The sequence below is a fragment of the Globicephala melas genome, chromosome 1 (genome assembly GCF_963455315.2).
Source record: "Globicephala melas chromosome 1, mGloMel1.2, whole genome shotgun sequence".
In the NCBI taxonomy this organism is placed as follows: domain Eukaryota; kingdom Metazoa; phylum Chordata; class Mammalia; order Artiodactyla; family Delphinidae; genus Globicephala; species Globicephala melas.
In genome coordinates, this window is record NC_083314.1 from 126,861,935 (window position 1) to 126,881,930 (window position 19,996).

At 37.8% G+C, this 19,996-nt stretch overlaps 1 protein-coding gene across 2 annotated transcripts in view; it reads left to right on the plus strand.

The window, feature by feature from the left end:
* Nucleotides 1-14,183: 14,183 nt before the first annotated feature.
* PTGER3 (prostaglandin E receptor 3) overlaps nucleotides 14,184-19,996 on the plus strand; it is a 69,340-nt gene continuing 63,527 nt past the window's right edge. Inside the window, exon 1 of one of the 2 annotated variants that reach the window (XM_030865946.3) lies at nucleotides 14,184-15,482. In XM_030865946.3, the coding sequence (XP_030721806.1) occupies nucleotides 14,589-15,482 (894 nt within the window). In that variant the 5' untranslated portion in view covers nucleotides 14,184-14,588. The remainder of the gene's footprint in view (nucleotides 15,483-19,996) is intronic. The other variant, XM_030865949.3, reaches the window with a different exon arrangement.

Below are 19,996 nucleotides of genomic sequence, written 5' to 3' on the forward strand. Positions count from 1 at the left end.
GAACATTTGCTTTGAGATGTTTACTTTTAAACACATTGCATAAAATTTTCTTCTGAGTTAAAGATGAATGCTTATTTCCTCATGACATAAGCAGAAATAATTGTTCCTATTCACTTGAAATTACTTATGGCTTAAAATACTTTCAAGGTTTATTTCTCAAAATTAAAATCTGGTCATTTGAGCTCTGTTCTGTCTTCTGGTTTTAAAAATGGTTTCTCTTAACAGTATCTTCAGTGACAATGCAAGGTAAGTATATTAAGGGAAGTTGACAATTGTGCTTGGGAACTTTTTGTCATGGAGATCAGTATCCACATTTTTTGTTTTGGGTGGGGGGTTTGTTTGTGTTTCCATAATATTAATGTCTACTGCAACTAAAAATTAAAATGTTTTAAGGTACTTAGTAGACAGAGCAAAATGATATTTGTTTTTTTATTTTGAAACGAGTGATTTTTCTCTTCAACTCATCTAAAGATGAAAGCGAAATAGCTTAAGTAGAAATATTTTGATAATATTTTTACAATGAACTTCCCCTGCTTTTTTTATGTCTTAAAATTTTCTTTGCTACATTTACTGTAGGTTGCACAAGAACTTTACTCTCTTGTAATTGTGCCTCAGACTTCTTGAAAGTCCACCTTCTAAATTGCCCATATGATCTTCTAGATTCTACATGTTATCGTTGGTTTATTCTTGTGCTTTCTGTATTTAAAACTTTGGCTGTACTAATAAGTAAATGCAAGGTTATAAATTTAGCTACTAGTAGTTTACAGACAATTCAAATGATTATGATTTTATTTGGTTTAACTAAGCTGTACTAGTTCATTTCGTAAGGAAATGATGCTGTAGACAAATGTAAATAAAGCTTGTGAGTCGAGCATCAAGTGGTGTTTGTTAGAAATAAATTAGAATTTTTAAGCTCTGATTTAATGTTCATTTTTAAGCTATTTACAGTCTGGTTTGTTTTTTGATTATGCATCTTAAACTCCCTATATTCACTTACCCTTTATGTAAGGTCACCTTATTTTTATATATGAATGCTTGGTTTAAAACATTCCAAAGCCATGATCACTATAACCTTGGGCACTGAACAATTTTTGTGACTTTTTTAAACAGAAGAGTACCCAAATTAGTTGAATATTTTATACCAGAACATAACCTTATTCCATGTGGCAAAAAACATGCCATAGTGTGCTTCCATTAAAACTGTCACTTTATAGCACTCAACAAGTATCCCTTTTAACTGCCAAGGGTTCTTAAATTTCCATGTAGAATCCTTCATCTAAACAACATTGAATGGTTGGTATCTGATAACAAATGTTCAAGTTCAGAGCAAGCTCTAAGCATAAGACCATCTCTAGGCATACTTACCAAGGTAAAACTAATATTTGATTTTTTTTTTTTTTTTCTCATGTCTTCTTGATATTTGGCATCCACAGCTAGTGTTGTAGATGCTGGTGAGAAGGTAGGGAATTTCTCCCTTCTGCCCCACCTAACAATTTTGACATAATCGTTAGTTGTTTTGTTTTGTTTTTTAATAGAAATAGCATTATAGCTTTCCTGAACTGGAAATAGTTTTATTTCTGGAAAACAGTGGAGAGTTTTAATTTAAAGACAATTTAAGGTATATAATAGTGATTTGCAGGCTAATTCTTCCTGTCACCTTTATACACTATAGTATATCATCCCCTGTTTTACAAAAAGGAAGATTACAGTTTAAGGAAATTAAAAACTTGCCCAAGGGAGCCATAGGAGTAGCATAATGGGGATTCAACCCCAAGTCTGATGGCAGATTTCAGTATTACCTCTAGTAACAACCAAATAACATGTTTGAGAAGATAAATGTTAAGCCAAAATGGTCAGATGTTTTTTAATCTGATTTAGTAAGAAGGTGTTAATTTCAGTCATTTATAGGTAGGCAGGTTGGTAGACAGGCATACTATTTTGAAATATCTTTAAATATACAGGAAAGTTGCAAAGGTTGTATGGAGAGTTCCCATATACTCCCACCGAGTTTCCACCATGGTTAGTGTATTACCCTGTGATTTTGTCAAAACTAAGAAACCAACATTCATGTATTACTGTTACTTACAATCCAGATTTTGTTTGAATATCAGCATTTTTCTATTACTCTAATCCAGGATACCATATTACACTTTTTTGTCACGTTTCTCCAGTCTCCTCTGGTCTGACAGTTTTTCATTCTTTCCTTGCTTTTGATGACTTTGACAGTCATGAGGAGTACTGGCTGGGTATACTTTAGAATGTCCCTCATTCTGAGTTTGTCTGGTTTTTCTTGTGATTAGACTGGAGTTGTTGGTTTTTAAAGCAAATACCACAGAGGAAAAGTGCCCTTCTCACTACATCATGTCAGGGATACATGATATTCATATGACATCACCGGGGATGTTAACCTTCATCACTTGATTAAGGTAGGAATTGCCTGAAATCACCATTGTAGTTCATTTTTTTCCCTTAATTTATTCCATTCTTTGGAAGCAAGTTACTAAGTATAGCCCACCTTCAGAGTAGGGATAGGGAGAATTCAACTCTACCTCCTGTGGTGGAAGGCTGTCTACTCATATTTGTAATTCCTCTGTTACAAAGATTTGTCTCCTATTTATTTACATCTGTATGGACTTCCACATATTTATCCTTTAAGTGAAAGTTCAATGCTATGTTGTTTTATTGCTCAAACTGTTCCCAGCTTTGGCCGTTGAGAGTCCTTTGACATGCCTCCATTCTCCAATAGAATGGAAGGAAGGAAAGGAAGAATTGTTGAAGAGGGAGGTTTATCATCAAGTAGGTGAGGGAATAGAATCTAGACCTGTGGTGGTGGTAGTAATGATAGCTTTGACCTTATAGTTTCAGGAAGGATGAATCCAGGTAGCATTAGAGCCAAGTTTATAGTCACTGAGAGTGACCAGTAAACACAGTTGTTTTTATTTCCCCAGCCACATTGAACCACATGGATACTTACAGGAGGGTAGAGGGTGTTGAAGCATTGCACACAGATAAAAGATGAACGTGTGATAACTCATAGTTCCCAAATGCCTGTATTTAGCAAAATAAAAGGTACTAGCATAAGAAAAATATTTACAATAACTGGTAAATTCCTAAATACATAAATGAATGATTAAAGTGTATCTAAGATGAAGAATGCTATACAGCATTATCCAAGAGAATAAGACCTGGGGTTTGAAGCTAAAATATATATATGACAACCCCTTTCGCATAATCTCAAATCTAGTGGGGGAGTGCTCTTATAAAAATACTTCATGGTAGAAATGAAGTCTGCTAAAGTGGGAAAAAAAATCAGTCTTGTCTGAATGAAGAGGCAAACTCTTAAGGAATTGACTTGAGCAGTCTTGAAGGACAAGTTTATTGATGAATAAGGTGAGCTTTAATTTCTTTGACTCCCCTGGAGTCAAAGAACCAGATTTGAATTTTTACATCATGGTACCTGTATGACCTTGGACATCGTTATGCCTTGCACACAAGTATACAGCAAATATTGGCTATTAATTTCACTCCCTACTTAATGTTTTCAGTTATTTCATATATACTAATACTCAAATGTTTATTTCCTACTTACTCCTTTCTACAGCACCAGATCCATTTCTCTCAATGCCTACTGTGTATCTCCTTTTAAATATCAAACAATTCCACCATACCTAAATTCTCCCCATGCAATCTCTCCATCAAAACTAGTATATTTCACATCGATAAACACCATTATCAGTGACTTTGGGGATCCTCTTAGATTTCTCTTTTGCCTCCCAACTCCATACCAAATAAATCTGATTTACCCCAGAATCGATAGTTCTTAACCCTCAAGCCTGCACTGCTCCATTACTACTATCACTGCTTTGGTTTATGGGCTAAGATAACTACAGTTGCCTCCTAAATGGTCATTTGGCCTCCAGTCCTGTCTGGCATATATAGTAGGTTTTCCACAGTATTTGCCAAATGCTATTTAACCAAGCAGTGATCCTTTCATTACTCATACCAGAGTGGTCTTATTAACAAGCAGTTTCTGTTCATGTAATTTCCTTGCTTAACATCTTTCCTATGGGTTTCAGGATTAAACTGAAATCCTTTGTGTCACCGTCCCTTCCCCCAGCCCTGTCAATTCCAGCAAGCTTGGGCACATAGCCTATATAGCTAGCCACATGAGCCATGCTGAACTACTTGTGATAGATTTTCACAAGAATCTATCACAAGATAGATTTTTCCTATGCCTGAAATGCCCTGCACACTCCTCATTACCATCCCTTTTTCACTTGGCCTTCATGACAATTCAGAATACTAGGATGCCGTCCCTGGTTCCTGAGTTTCCATAGGAATTAGGTGAATTTCTTGAAAGGCCTTACCCAGTATTTCTGGCCCTTTCAGTGTTCTCTCACAGCAAGCACTTGGTGTTTGGCAAGGGTGTCAATATCTGTCATGTTTCTTACAAGGTTTTAGTAATTTGTTTTCATCCAATGCTACTAATGAATGCTTATTCTTTACTGGAAAACATTTGATTGCAGGAGTTTTTTCCTGAAGTTGTATCATGACAGCCAGTTACCAAACAGGTCTCAATTTTTTTTTTCTATTAAAGTTTAATAGGTCCATTTCTTCACAAGCTGATAAGGTTTGAATTTACTTATCCAGCTATGCTTCAGTGTAGTATAGAATCTAGAAATTGCATGTAAACACTGTTCATTGTCCTCAATGTTCTATTTAAAGTATGCCAACTTACGTTTATTGTAAACAGCTTAGGTAAGGTTGGAAACAAAGCCTCACTGGTATACATTTTGAAATCTGTTTTAGTTTCTTTTTATATCACCAAGGACAGAAGCACTAAAAATTTTTCTGGAAGTAAGATTTTTTTTGTCAATTATTGGTTTTTTCCTAACATGCCTCTGCAAAAATACTAACCTAAGCAACTTTGCTTATGAATTGGTAAATTGAGTTCCTTTAGAATGTATGACTCTTGAACTAAGTGCATTGGGGTGCATCATATGCAAAATAAGCAGTGAATTTAAGAATTAGCCTTAGTGTTCTGGTGTAGGACCAGATAATAGAGGTCAAAATGGTTTAGTGTGTATTAAAATAATGTCATAAATGTACTTGGGTATTTAGAACAGTAAACGTATTACGTACTACTTATAACCATGTTTAATAAGTTTGGCTTTAAGGCCTTAAAAGCTTTTAGTAGAAGAAAATAGTGTAAAATATTATTCATTGATAACTACACCAGTGAAGTTCAATTTACTGGCAAAAATGATTTGGACATTTATTATTAGAAAAGTAAATTATGAGTTATTTGCTCATTAGTGAAATGAAAACCTGAAAATCAAAAATGGAAGTGGTTTGGATGAAACGAGTGTGACAAATTAGTCTTTAATTATATTAATCCTCTTAGTGACATTATTATCTCTGTATACAATCTACCTGTTGACTTCAAGCCTGCTGAAAATGTTGCCTTTTCAATGATTAAATACTTCACATCAGAATTCTGAGCAGGAGGATAAATCATCTGCATTCTTGTAATTTGGAATCTGCGGCTATTAGAGCTTAAGAATTTTAATGTGATTCTAGTGACCATGATCAGAGAAAATGAAATATTTGCAACTCTGTAAATGGTGTGGTTGGAATCACAAAATTGCGTTGCCCTATATTACACTGTTCTTAATACATTGGAATCACCAAAAAGGAAAGGTCAAAAAGTGTTTAGTTCATTTTCTACCAGAAATGAAGACCACATAAGTACTTCTCAGGCTACGTATTCAGTGCTGCAGTACCTGTAGTACTAAAACCCTACAATGGAAAAAATGCTGAGAGAAGATTGGGACGTTTCACTTGTAGTAGTTATGTTTTAATATTTTCCCCAAATTAATAAATGAGTTTAAATCCTTTCAATTAAGTTAAATCCTTGAGTTTAAATGCTTCTCACAAAGCATTCCATATCAAGGTCTAAGCATAGACATGAAGAAAATTAGAGCAGAACTATTCATAATCAAATTGTTCAAAGCCTGTGATAAAGATGAAAAGCAGCCAGAGAAAAAGATGTTTATACAGAAATGGTAAGAATGACAACCAACATTGTCAGAGCAATGCAAACCAGATCGTGCAATTATCAGCCTATTCTATATTTACTCCTTCAAGAATATAAAAACACAAACTTTTCAGCTACTCAAAAGCTTTATCTCTAATACAAAGTATTGAGATTCTTTTGGCAGAAGAAAACTGGTATCAGATGGAAATTGGGTCTACACAAATAGCACAGAAAGTGCTATGTGGCTAAATATAGTTATGGGGTTTTTTCCCACTTACTATTTAAGTCTCTTTAAAAGGTAATTGTTTAAAGCAAATACACTGTGAGACTTCTATGTACGAGTAAAATATACAGCAAAAATTGCTCACAGGTCCAGAGGGGAGAAATGGAAGTGAGCTATTGTAAGGTTATATACAAAGTTGCAGACATCTTGAAGGTAGTCTGGTTAAGAGAGATGCTATAAAAGCAACCACTGAACATAACGAAGAGTTATACATAATACACTTATAAAGGAAGGAAAAAGTGGAATCACAAATACTCAATGCAAAAGGAGGTAGAAAACAAATAGGCTTGTAGGTTTAAACCCAACCACATCAATGATTGCATTAAATATAAATGATCAAACACCCTCAATTATGAAGTACTGATTGTCAAACTGGATAAATGAAGCAAGACCTACATGATCTTACAAGAAACCCACTGTAAACAAAGACAAATAGGTTAAAAGTGGAAGGGTGGAAAATACTATAATTCTACTAAAAACTGAGAGCAAAGAATAGAGGTAAAGAATGTCACGTCATATTAAAGTCAATCACAAAAGCATAGCAATCTTAAACGTTTATGAATGTTGTAGTCTTAAAAAATATATGAAGCAAAAATTGATAGAACTGAATGGCAAAAATAGGGAAATCCACAATTACAGATTTCTACACTTCTCAGTAATTGATAAAACAAGCAGGAAAGTCAGGATATAGAAGATGACAAACTATCAATCAACTTGACCTAGTTGATATTTATAGAACACACTACCCAATAACAGAAATCATTCTTTTCAAATACACGTGGGACATTTATGGAGATAAACTATCTAGAGCACAAACAAGTATATACATACTGTATGATTCCATTTCTATGAAGCCCAAGAACAGACATTTAATTGTTGTGATGGAAGTCAAAATAGTGATTACCTTGTGGGGCATTGTGCTGGTTATTGATTGGGTAGGGGCACAAGAAACCTAGGTTGCTGGAATTGTGTATAAATCTGGATGGTGGTTACAACTGTGTATATATGTTTTTAACAATCACTGATCTATAGAGTTAAGATTTTTGCACTTCGTGTATGAATGTTATACCTCAAAATAGTATTCACCTAGAAATACAAATAGCAGAATAGAATAAGGAATTACAGAGAAGAATACACACGTATATAGGAATTTTAAATAACTTTATTTGGGGAATAATTTTAGATATATAGAAAACGTACATACCCTTACAGTGTTAATATTTTACATTACCATAATACATTTGCAAAAACCAAGAAATCAATATTCAAACATTACTGTTAACTCCAGATTTTTTTTGAATTCCACCAGTTTTTCCACTAATGTCCTCTTTCTATTCCAGGATCCAATAGAGGGTGGTACACTGCATATAGTTATGTCCCCCATTTTCTTCTGGTTGGTGACATTTTCTCATTCTTGTTTTTCATGACGTTAACAATCTTAAGGAGTACTGGCCAGGTATCCTGTAGAATGACCCTCATTTGGGATTAATCTGTTACTTTCTTTTCGTGATTAGACTGGAAAGATTACTACAGGAGTGAAGTGCCCTCTCCTCATCACATATCAGGAGGTGCATAATATCCACATGACATTACTGGTGATGTTAACCATCACTTGGTTAAGATAGTGTTTGCCAGATTTCTCCATTGTAAAGATACTATTTTTTTCTTTTCATACTATATCATTTAGAAGTACAGGCATACCTTGGAGATGCTGCAGGTTCGATTGCAGACCACCACAATAAAGCGAATATCACAGTAAAGTCAGTCACACAAATTTTTTGGTTTGCCAGTACATATAAAAGTTATGTTTATGCTATACTATAGTCTATTAAGTGTGTGATATCATTATATCTAAAATAAAATGTACATACCTTAATTTTAAAATACTATATTGCTAAAAAATACTAACCATTCTCTGACAATGCAGAATTGCCACCAACCTTCAATCTGTAAAAAATGCAGTATCTGCAAAGCTGAATAAAACAAAGTACAATAAATTCCTGAAAGTCATGAAGTCAAGCATACCCTCAAGGCACAAGGGGAATTATACCTCAGTTCTGGAGGGGGTAATATCTACATATATTAAGGAGGTTTGCCTCCTCTTTCCCATTTATTTAATAAATCAGTATGGACTTAATGTATATTTATTTTATATCTGGATTACATTCAATATTACATTATATATTTTGTTGCTCAAATTGTTCCAGTTGGCCTTTGGGAATTCTTTCAGGTTGGCTTCTGTGTCCCTTGCACATGTCCCCATCCTTTTGTCTTTTGAGCACTTCTTTAATTTTTGGTAATACAAGATGCTCTAGGCTCATGTTATATTTTCCCTGCCACAGCCATAAGTCAGCCATTTCTCCAAGGAGCCCTGGTTGTTCTTACTGGAGAATGATATTTAGAAAGCAAGATCTAGATTCTAGGCTATATGGAAATGTATTATTTGATAAAATGGTATTTCAATTAAGAGAAGAATTATGATTTAGCTAATAAATGGTGCTAGCTATTCATATAACCCATCAAAAAAATTAAGCTTCTGTCTTATTACCATTTGCTAAAATGTAAGAATTTAAATCTATCTGATTAAAAGGTATGACTATTAAAGCAATATTTTACAAAATGTAACTTGAGTGTAGAAATTAAGAAGGAGAAACTTTCTTAAGCAGTAATCCTAAAAATCATAAAGGAAAAGATGAACATTTTTCTGAATAAATTTTTTAAATATGGTAATAGACAAAAAGTAAAAAAGGAAATGATAAGGTAGGAAAATGAGAAACAGGCGGTGTCTAACTATCCAAGGAGCTCCTGCAAATTAATAGCATAATGATAATCCAATAGGAAATGCACAAAGATCAATTAGTCGAAGAGGAAGTTAATAGACATGTGAAAATGGATTTAACTTCACTAGTTAGGGAGATCCAAATTAACCGTAAAATATATTTCATTCAGATTGTAAGTATTTCAGACAGCAATAATATACAGAGCTGGCAAACAGAGAAGCAGAAACCCATGTATTTTGAGTGGATATATCTTTGTATGAGCATGAAGAAAAATCTGAAGGAATATACCCCAACCTGTTTATATTGGTTAATTTGGGAGTGAAAATGAGGACGAAGTAGAAGATATCATTAACTTTTAAAAATGTAATCTACATGCTGTTTAAACTTTTTTTGGTTAGCTTATTTTGTTAAAATTTAAAATGATAAAATCAAGGTAATTAAAAAAAAAAAAAAGATTGCAGTAGATTAGGTAAACGATGGTAGTGACCTGAACCAGGATAGTAGCTGTGGAGATGGAGACAAGTGAATGTACCTGAGATATATTTTGGAATTAGAATTAATATTACTGGATGATGGATTGGAAGACAGTGATAATGGAAAACAGACTCAAGGATGGCCATTGGATTTCTGGCTTGAGTAAGTGGATGGTATTATTATATACTGCAATGGGGAATCCTCAGGTAGAACCAGGAGTGGGGAAGAAAATTTGAAGTTCCGTTTGAACATATTGAGGTGTCAATGGGCTATCCAAATGGGATGACAAATAGTCAGTTGGATATATGAGGCTGGAATTCAAAGGAGAAGTATAGGCTGCAGATATAAACTTGGGACACATCAGTCCTCTTCTAAGGATTTATCATGTAAAAATAAGCCGCACAGATATATACACCAATATATACAAAAATGTTATTGTACCATTGCTGCTTATAGCAAAAATTATAAATAACCCAAACATTCAGAAAAAATTTGTTAGACTATTCTTGGTATTTAAAAAGATTATGAAGAATTTCTATACAAACTGACCAAAGAGATAATCACATTTTGTTAAATTTTTAAAAGCAAAGGACAAAAAGTAAGTTGCAGAGTACTTCCAGTAACAATGGGTAGGTAAAGAAATCACAAGGATTTTTCTCCTGTTTTAATCTAGAAGATTTATAATTTTAAAATTAAATGTAATTACACTTCATGTATAACCCATTTTGTGTGTGGTGTAAAATAAGGATTGTATTCATTTTTACTTGCATATAGGTACTGTATCCAGTTTTTCCAGCACCATTTGTTGAAAACATTTTTCTGTGTTGAATTACCTTAATACTTTGCTGAAAATTAATTGAATTTGTATTTACATATGTGTGTATACATATCTTTGTATCAATATCTCTGTATATATTTATGTATCTATAAAACCATATACTAAGAAACAGCAGCAGCTATCACAGGAGAGAAAATGTTGGCATTTTGAATCCAGGCACTGCCAGAAGAAGCCCCCCAAATCAATAATCCTCAGAAGAAAAAAAGTGGAATCCACGGTCACTACAGTATACGAACTTCAATGTCCAGTTTTCAATTAAAAATTACTAGGCATGTAAAGAAATCGGAAGAAAAGTTTGGAGAAAAGGCAGTCAATAGAAAAGGACTCAGGGTACCCAGATGTTTGATTTAGAAAAGACTTAAAGCATCTCCTTTATTTTGTTGAAGTGCTAATTATATTGATTAATGTTTGAGTGCTACATCTACCTTGGGTTCCTGAGATAAATCTTATTTGATCATGAAAACTACGTATTTTTTCCACTTTTTCATGAAAACTGTACATTGTTTTTAAAATTGTGTTTCATATAAGATCCTACCTCCATGGCAAATCACAAAAGCCACTGAGATTAGCATTCTTTCTTCTGTTATTTTGGGTAAAAAAAAAAAAAAAATCAAGAGTTTTGCACTAAAATATCAGCTCCATAAATGTAGAGACTTTTGTGTTTTGTATCCCTAATGACTAGTATAGTGTCTGACATAAGAGTAGGTGCTCAATATTTATTGAATAAATGACTTAAAAACATGCTGAAATTAGTAGTTGGCTCTGTGGAGTAAGAATTGCAGAAAAGGGCCTGATTGTATGAAACTAGTTATTAATTTTTTTATCTATATTTTAAGATTTCTTAATAGAAGTTCAGTAGAAGTAAATAGAATAAATTCATCAACACTAGCTAAATATTGACATATGTCGTGAATTTTTAAATTTATTTATTTATGGCTGTGTTGGATCTTCGTTTCTGTGTGAGGGCTTTCTTTAGTTGCGGCAAGCGGGGGCCACTCTTCATCGTGATGCACGGGCCTCTCACTATCGCGGCCTCTCTTGTTGCGGAGCACAGGCTCCAGACGCGCAGGCTCAGTAATTGTGGCTCACAGGTCCAGTTGCTCCAGGGCATGTGGGATCTTCCCAGACCAGGGCTCGAACCCATTTTCCCTTCATTGGCAGGCAGATTCTCAACCACTGCGGCACCAGGGAAGCCCTGTCGTGAATTTTTAAATGTAAGATACAAGAGGGGATTTAAATTTATGGATTAAAATTACTTCTAGGGCATAATATCAGTTAAAAATATATAATGGGTGACTACATGGCTTTAAAATATTTTTTAAAGTTTTTGAATATGTGGTCTTTCAATTATCTGACTCTATAACTTTATAGTTATAGTCTATTGATACTATAGTTATAGTCTATTGATTAAGCAGACACTCAAAGGAAAACAATGACCACAGTTACGTATTAATGATTTAGGCCCCTGCGAAAGATATCAGAGGTTGCTAAGCAAAGCATATATTTGTTATTTACAGATTGCATAGCATGTTATTAACCTTTTGGTCACTAGAGGGTACTGGTGTTTCAGACCCACAATTCAGACTTTTTCTACTCTGACACCAAAAAAATGCCAATCAGAATCCAACTGCCAGCATTCTATTGTGTGACTCTTCAGATCCCCCATTACTTGTTTGCAAAGTGAATAGCTACAACTTAGGATGGGATGAAGCAAAAAGGAGGAAAGTGTTACACAAAAGATCTTAAATGCAACACATTTAAAGCATTGGTGTAGAGGTGAGTTAAGAGAGGCTTAATTCTTCGATAACTGTATGTTCTTATGCTTGTATCTCTTATGAAATCTAATTTGTGTATACTGCAATAGGGGAAACAAGTTTCAAAGAAGTCAAATATTCATAAAAATGAGAATAATTTTTGATGTAACTGGCTTTGCTTTCTTTGATGTATGAATCATAAAAAGGTCTTAAATTTTAAAATAAAATACATAGTCACACTAGAATTTTATTGCTGTAACATTAAATTTTGACATGTACTTTCATCCCATTGTTTTGGATAAAGCTTGTACCTAAAAATACCATCAAAATTATTTTACTTTTCAAAGGACATTTTAGAAAAACATTTTCCCAAGTATGGGTTTGAGAGTAATTGAAATTAATAAGACAAAAGTTTGGGGAAAGATTTAAAAGGCAAACCACTTCATTCCTTCCTAGCTATTGTTTTCATTAGAAACATGACATTTTAAAAGAGAAATAGATTTCAAAAGTGTAAAAAAATTTTAACAGTAAAACGCAAAGTGAAATTAGTGATATGATTAATGTATGTTGTTAAAATAGAGTTTACATTACATTTTTGCTTTTTTCTCCTTTTAAAACTATATAGCCCTATAATGATTTTTTCTTTTTTCAAACTCTCATAAAGAATCAAAACAACAGCATAGAAGGAAAGAATGCAGGGGAACATATTCCATTCTCATTTCCTACCACTGATTTACACCCAATAAGAATATCAACATGAAGAACTGAACTGACCGGGGCTTGCTCTGAAAGTCAAGCTGAAGTCTGAGTAATGGTCTTCATAGTGCTATATGATTAGGTCTAATTTCTTAAATATGAGGAAAAATGAAGTTTGTAAATTTTAAGATCTTTTCATTTCCCGGTCAAGAGGCAGAAAAACCAGGCTTTCCCTAGATTTGCGAACAGCTGGTCTTACCACTGATTTTCACCTGTTGAGAGTGGTTATGGTACCTATGTAAAGAAAACTGTGCTTCAAATAAGAAGATGGAGAATGGAGAATTGCTGAAAGACTTGGGCACATCCTTTAACTTCATGGAGCCTCAGTTACCTCACCTTAAAAGGGGAATAATAATAATAGCAACAGGACCTTGGAGGATGTCTGAAAAAGAATGGGAAAATGGTTGTGAAACATAAAATATTGGCTTAGTAAAAGATGTTACTAGGCGATTATGCCCATTTTCACTAAATGTGAAGGCCTACATAACATCTAAATGCAGTTTCCAGTCCTAATTGCATAGGAATGGGCCAGGGGTGGAGAAAGATAGTTGGAGACTTTGTAAGAACTCGCCTTTTCCCTCCGCCCCACCCTGCCTTCACTCCCAAGGGCAAGCAACCTTTGATTTCAATATCTCAGATGCACTGAGATAGTGGAAGAGTGAGGTAGTGAGTGGCTGCCACCTGCCTCTAGTCACTTTTGCCCTAGCTAACTTTTTTTTTTTTTTAATGACGGGGAAGAATTTAGGCGGGGGATGGGGGTAGGTTTGTAGTTGGGATTTCTTTATTTTTGAATTCGACCATCTGATTTTATTTTGTTTTCCTGTACCTATCCCCTTAAATCTCGAGGCACTATTAGTTTTATAGTTTCAGTGTGCCCCTGGGGACAGAGCAGCTTGGTCCGCTCATGATCATGCTAGAGTCCCGAAGCAGAAAGGGAAAAATGTTCAGGCTCATCTATGCAACGGGAGAGTGTTCTGCTTAGATTGCTCAGCGTCAGGTGAATGACACTTGCCAGGGTTACAAAAGAGCTTCAGGAGGAAGACCTGGTCCTTGCACAAGCTTCTGTGGATGGAGAAGGGGGAGGGCCGGCGCTCAGGTCCGCCTTGGCAACTTGGCTGAGGTGGGGTAGACCAGGGAGACACTGTAGCCCCCGCCGCCCACGGACGCTCCTCTGGCAGAGAACCGGAGGAGGCGCGGAGCCGGGCACGGCGGCCTGGCTGGGCGTCCGCTCTGGCCAGGAGTTGGAACATTTCGAGAGGAGTCCTTCGGGGGATTTGCCGAGCCCAGGCGGCCAAGGCATTGGTCGCGCAGCAGCCGAGAGAGGCGCTCAGTTTCTGCCGCATCCCCTCCCACAGCACTTTGGCCGACACCCACGGGCGCCCCGCCCCCCTCGGGCTTATAGGACCGGCCGGGCACCTCCACACGCCTGGGAGCCGGACGCATCCCGGAGCCGACTGCGCGGCTGCCTGTGTCTCCGGAAAGACCCGCCGCCGCTGCCGAAGTGGCGAAGTGAGGCGGCGGCTGAGCCCCGCATCATGGAGGGCAGCTCCGCCGCGGCCCCAGCCCCAGCCCCAGTCTCCACCGACAACCGCCGCCTCCCGCGTCCAGTCTGCCGGCTCTCGTCGCTGCTCTCAGGGCTCCGTTCCTTCCTCACCTCGAAGACAGTATGAAGGAGACGCGGGGCCATGAGAGTTCCCCTTCCTGCACGCGCCTCAACCACTCCTACCCCGGCATCTGGGCGCCGCAGCGCTCCGCTGAGACGCGGAGCAACCTAACGCGTCCCGTGGGGCCCGGCGAGGATTTCGGCTCGGTGTCTGTAGCCTTCCCGATGACCATGCTGATCACTGGCTTCGTGGGCAACGCGTTGGCCATGCTGCTCGTGTCTCAGAGCTACCGGCGCCGGGAGAGCAAGCGCAAGAAGTCGTTCCTGCTATGCATCGGCTGGCTGGCGCTCACCGACCTGGTCGGGCAGCTGCTCACCAGCCCGGTGGTCATCGTCCTGTACCTGTCCCACCAGCGCTGGGAGCAGCTCGACCCGTCTGGGAGGCTGTGCACCTTCTTCGGACTCATCATGACCGTCTTTGGGCTCTCTTCGCTCTTCATCGCCAGCGCCATGGCCGTCGAGCGGGCGTTGGCCACCCGGGCGCCGCACTGGTACTCGAGCCACATGAAGACGAGCTTCACCCGCGCCGTGCTGCTCGGCGTGTGGCTGGCGGTGCTCGCCTTCGCCCTATTGCCGGTGCTGGGCGTGGGTCAGTACACCATCCAGTGGCCCGGGACGTGGTGCTTCATTAACACCGGGGCAGGGGGCAATGGGACTAGCCCTTCGCACAACCGGGGCAACATTTTCTTCGCTTCTTCCTTTGCTTTCCTGGGGCTGTCAGCGCTGGCAGTCACCTTCGCCTGCAACTTGGCCACCATTAAGGCCCTAGTGTCCCGCTGCCGGGCCAAGGCCACGGCATCGCAGTCCAGCGCCCAGTGGGGCCGGATCACGACCGAGACGGCTATCCAGCTCATGGGGATCATGTGCGTGCTGTCGGTCTGCTGGTCGCCGTTGCTGGTAGGTAGTTGCAGGGCGTGGGGAGTTCGGGGTGGGAGCGTGCGCGCCGGCGGGCAATGGAGACTTTTGGAAATGGCAGCACCTGCAGGGATGTGTTTGCAAGCACAGAAGTTTGGAGAGGGCTCTGCCTGTGCCATCTTGGTCGCGGGTTCAGAGCTGAGCTCCTCACTTACTTGCTGAGCCCCTTCCAAGTGCCAGGCATCGCATTAGGCTCTGATTGTACACGCATGGGGACCACAGGTCTGCTCACGTTCTAACCGGAGAGAGTAAGAGGATACCCAGGTATCATTTCAGTGCTTGTGCAGAAATAGAGGTTTCTCCCGGGTGCATTGGGAGCAGGATGGCGATGACAACGGTAGCTCGGTGCTCTGGGTGTTCTCCTATTTCAAATACCTCTCACAGGTTGAGTCGATTTTCAGTCTGCAGAAGTACTTTACCTGCGACCCACTGCAGACAGGCACAGCCGTCTTGCAGTCTCTGAGCCACTGCTTGCCCTCCCGGAGCAGCCAGCGCTCACGTTGCTTACAGGCTCACTCCTGAAGGGAGGCAGGACAGTGAAGAAGCATCCTGCCGTTCAGGCAGCCTCAGCCCCTTCGAATTGTGCTGCATCCTCTCCCTCTAGGAAATGCTTGAACCGACAGTCAGCCAGTGGGCCCTGAGACTTGGTAACTCCCCCTGACCAGCCTTTGCTTGTCCTTGTGGCTACCGCGCAGGGCTGATGGCAAGGCCAATCCTGGGATAGGAAGTAGAGGTTCCTGCACTTCTTGGCTCCCCACGAGGGCCACAGCTCGGGAGCAAGTGAGTTTCCACATGCTCCTAGTCTAACGCTCTCTCTTACATTCGTACTTTCCATGTTTTCCTCTGGGATACTTTTAGCTAGACATTTTGTGTAAGTGCTGTTTACTAATTCCTGATGAATGGTTGCTTTTTTAGGCCCCAAGCAGCCTGGTTTAGTAGATGTTCCTGAAAGAGCGATCTGGTCACTGTGACAGGGTTATAACAGGTGATATATTGGACCTGGAAATTTATTAGACAGTTGTGAAAAACTCCTGAATCCCATGGCACGGTTTTCAGAACCCACCCACGTATATTTTTTCTTTTTGTTTTCTTTTCTTTTCTTCTGTGTTTTAAATTTTTTGGACAGGCACAGCGGCACCCAAGATCTTACTTCCCCCCACCAGGGATGGAACCCGTGCCCCCTTCATTGGCACCATGGAGTCTTAACCACTGGACTGCCAGGGAAATCCCATAGTTTTCTTTTTTTAATTGTGATAAAATACACATAACATGAAATTTGCCATTTTAATCACTTTTAAGTGTACAGTTAAATGGTATTAAGTATATTAACATTGTTGTGCACCATGTATAGTTTTAAATCCCTGCTATTTTATAAGAGAACTGTAGTTCCTTTTCCCTCTCACCCTCCCCTGCATTTGACAACAAAGATATTATAAAATACCTGTATTTAACTGGTGTAATATATTTAGAGCAGGAGTCTTGGCTCCCAATCAGTAATAGATGGTGACAAGGAGAGTTATGTTGGAACCTCATAGCCCACAAATCGCTGTAAGGTCTCAGTTCTGCATTCCGGGAGCTAGAACCTAGGCTGATGTCATCACCATGGCTTATCAAAGCCAGCACCAATTTTAGACATATTTACTTCTGTAGTGTGTAGGTGGCCAAATAGAAGGAAAAAAAGTTCTAAATAATAAGCACTTTGCTAAAGTTGATAATTAACATAACTTTAAAGGCAAACAGAGTATTTGAATTTTTCACAACAGTCATTTGAGGCCGACATATCTGAGTTTGTTCTATCACACTCTTTATATCTGTACTCTATATATCCAAGAAAAAAGGTAAATGATACAAATAAAATGCTTACTCATACAGTTAACCAGACTTATAGTTGATTTTTTTTTTAAGTAGAAGAGAAACTATGTAGTGTGGTTTTTATTTCAAAACTTTTGATCCTAATATGATAAGCATAGCAACCTTAGGAAGACTTTAGATAAGTTCTGAAAATTGCAATCTAGGATGGCCAAACTCACTCTCTTAAGAAAGACTGTATTTGGAATTCATCTTATTTAATTTCAATTAATAGCTGCAATTAAAATATTTGTTGGTTTGCTGCATTTTATCAGATACTTTATTCATTCAGTTCTCATAAAAACATTAAACTTAAATTCAACATGTCATCGTATCAAAGAGAAGAAATTCGTGGTTTCCAAAATAGGTATTTTTTAAACTAAAGGAAATTATTCTATCTTCTGTTTTGTGCACCATTGAAATTAAATCTCCAACTATCTTCAGAAAGATATACAGTACAAAGTTGGAATTATTTCAAAGGAAAGAAGCTGGCAAAACTGCTTTCTTAATAGGTTAGGGAATTATAAGAATGAAAACACTAGAATTTAGTGAATTGAATTTTCAGTGTATTAATGTTGAAGTGAGAGATTGTCTTTTATACTTTTTTCTAACTATAAAACATAGATTCCCTATTAGCTTTCCCTGAATTGGGCATAGGATACTAATCTAATTATCCAAACTCCTTACTTAAAAAGACCCTGAGTATATCTTATCTTGGAAAACTATCATGACTATAATAATATTCAGTTGTCATTGCTGAAAAACTTAGCAGAGTAGAGATACCATAATAAGAAAACATCCCAACTGCTACAAGTTCCTGCTATGCAAATACTTAAATTGAGGGTTTATCTACGGTGCAAACAAAAGCTTTTTTACCTTTTTTTTTCCCCAGAAACTTTACAAAGTACAATAGAAAATGTGAAATTAAGTGAGACTACAGTGGGAAATTATGTCACCGTTGGTAGATGGACTACAGTTCTTAGTCGATATTTATATGAGGCATCAAATTCTGTTGGAATCAGACAGTTGACTCAGCAATGCAATCTGTTTGACTTATTATTTTCGTTACATTTTTTGATGAACTCACCAAATAGTCCAGCTGTTTGACTTGAAGCCAAGTTTCCAGAAGCAGGAATAACCTGAGGCTGTTGTTTAGAGGAAGCCATGACTACATTTTATACTTTTGTACACCTGGTACTCCTCAAACAGGTAGAACGTGGGCTGTAGCTGTCTTAAAAATAGTAGATGTAAAGCTAACTATCAACATTGTGAAAAGAGAGGTATGAGGAAGAGTTTCTTGTCTACAACTTTGGAACTGGATAAAAGCAGTCTTAGAAACTTTTGCCTTTAATCTTGAACTAGCAAATTCCCTGCTCAACATCCACAGATGCCGACAGGGATGCTTTGATTCAAGGAGATGTTTTGCAATATAGATGTAAGTTTTCTTTTAATTTAAGGTTATATTTTGACAAAGGAAATTTGTCTTAAATATACTTCATGTGATAAATAGATGCAATACATTATTTTACAGAAGTAATGCTATTTTATAGTATTAAAAATATTATCAAATTGCTAATTTTCTCTGCCTATTAATTTCTGCCATGTTCAGGATGTTGCTTCAGGGAAAATGATTAAACATGTGAATCGACATTATAGGAAAAAACTTCTATAATTTGTTTTTATAAGAATTGAGATTACTCAGACTTTTTTTTTTTTTGAGTTTACTACAATACATTTTAAGCACTATGGAAGGGATATTAAGTAGACTTATTAACAACTGGTCAAAGCGTTATAATCTGTTCAGAGAAGTAGAATTCCTACATTTATGAGTGAAAAACTTAGAGAACAATACAAGATTGGATGTAATTAATAGTGCCTTTGGCTCTGGGAAGAAAGTCTCTCTGAATTTGCCAGAGTAGGCTTCCAGGAAGAACTGGGATGGCATAGCTTGACCTCATGGCTGAGAATGTGTGTGTCTGTGGACCCAGCCCATGAATACAGAGGGTGCACACTGGAACCACGGGAGGAATGGTTTGAAAAGGTTCCTGTGGCCGGATTGAGGTAGTTAGGATGAACACAGGATGAGGACTGTGTTCTCTTGCCAGTAAGCCATAGAACCTTTATTTTGGGTTTTTGAATAGGGGGATGAGTTTTGAAAACATTGGCAGGGCTGTAGTGTGTGGATAGATTTGGACTGGAAAATGGGAAAGTGAGATCAGTTACAACTTGCTTCTGCAGGTGGGTTAGGCTCTAAGAGTAGATACTGTGGGAAGAGATAAGTCAGAGAAAGAAAGGTAAGAGAGAACTAATGCTGTTAGAAATGGTCAATTTAAGGAGTGATTGATTCACCAAACATTTCTTACACATCTACTGTGTCCTATTCTTTGAGGTGAATATTTTCACATATATTACCTCATTTAACTGCATGCTGTGAGATTGCCACTATTTTCTACATCATTCAGATGAAGAACTCAAGTATAAAGAATATTAGAACCAGATTTCTAATTCAAGATATCTGACTCTGAGTTTATTTTTAATTTTTTATTGTTGTCGTTGATCTGTTTGTTTAGCTTAGATAAAGGCCAAGAATTCTGATCCTAATAGTAGTACTGGGCAAGTTATGTATCCTCTTATCTGTAAAGTGCAAA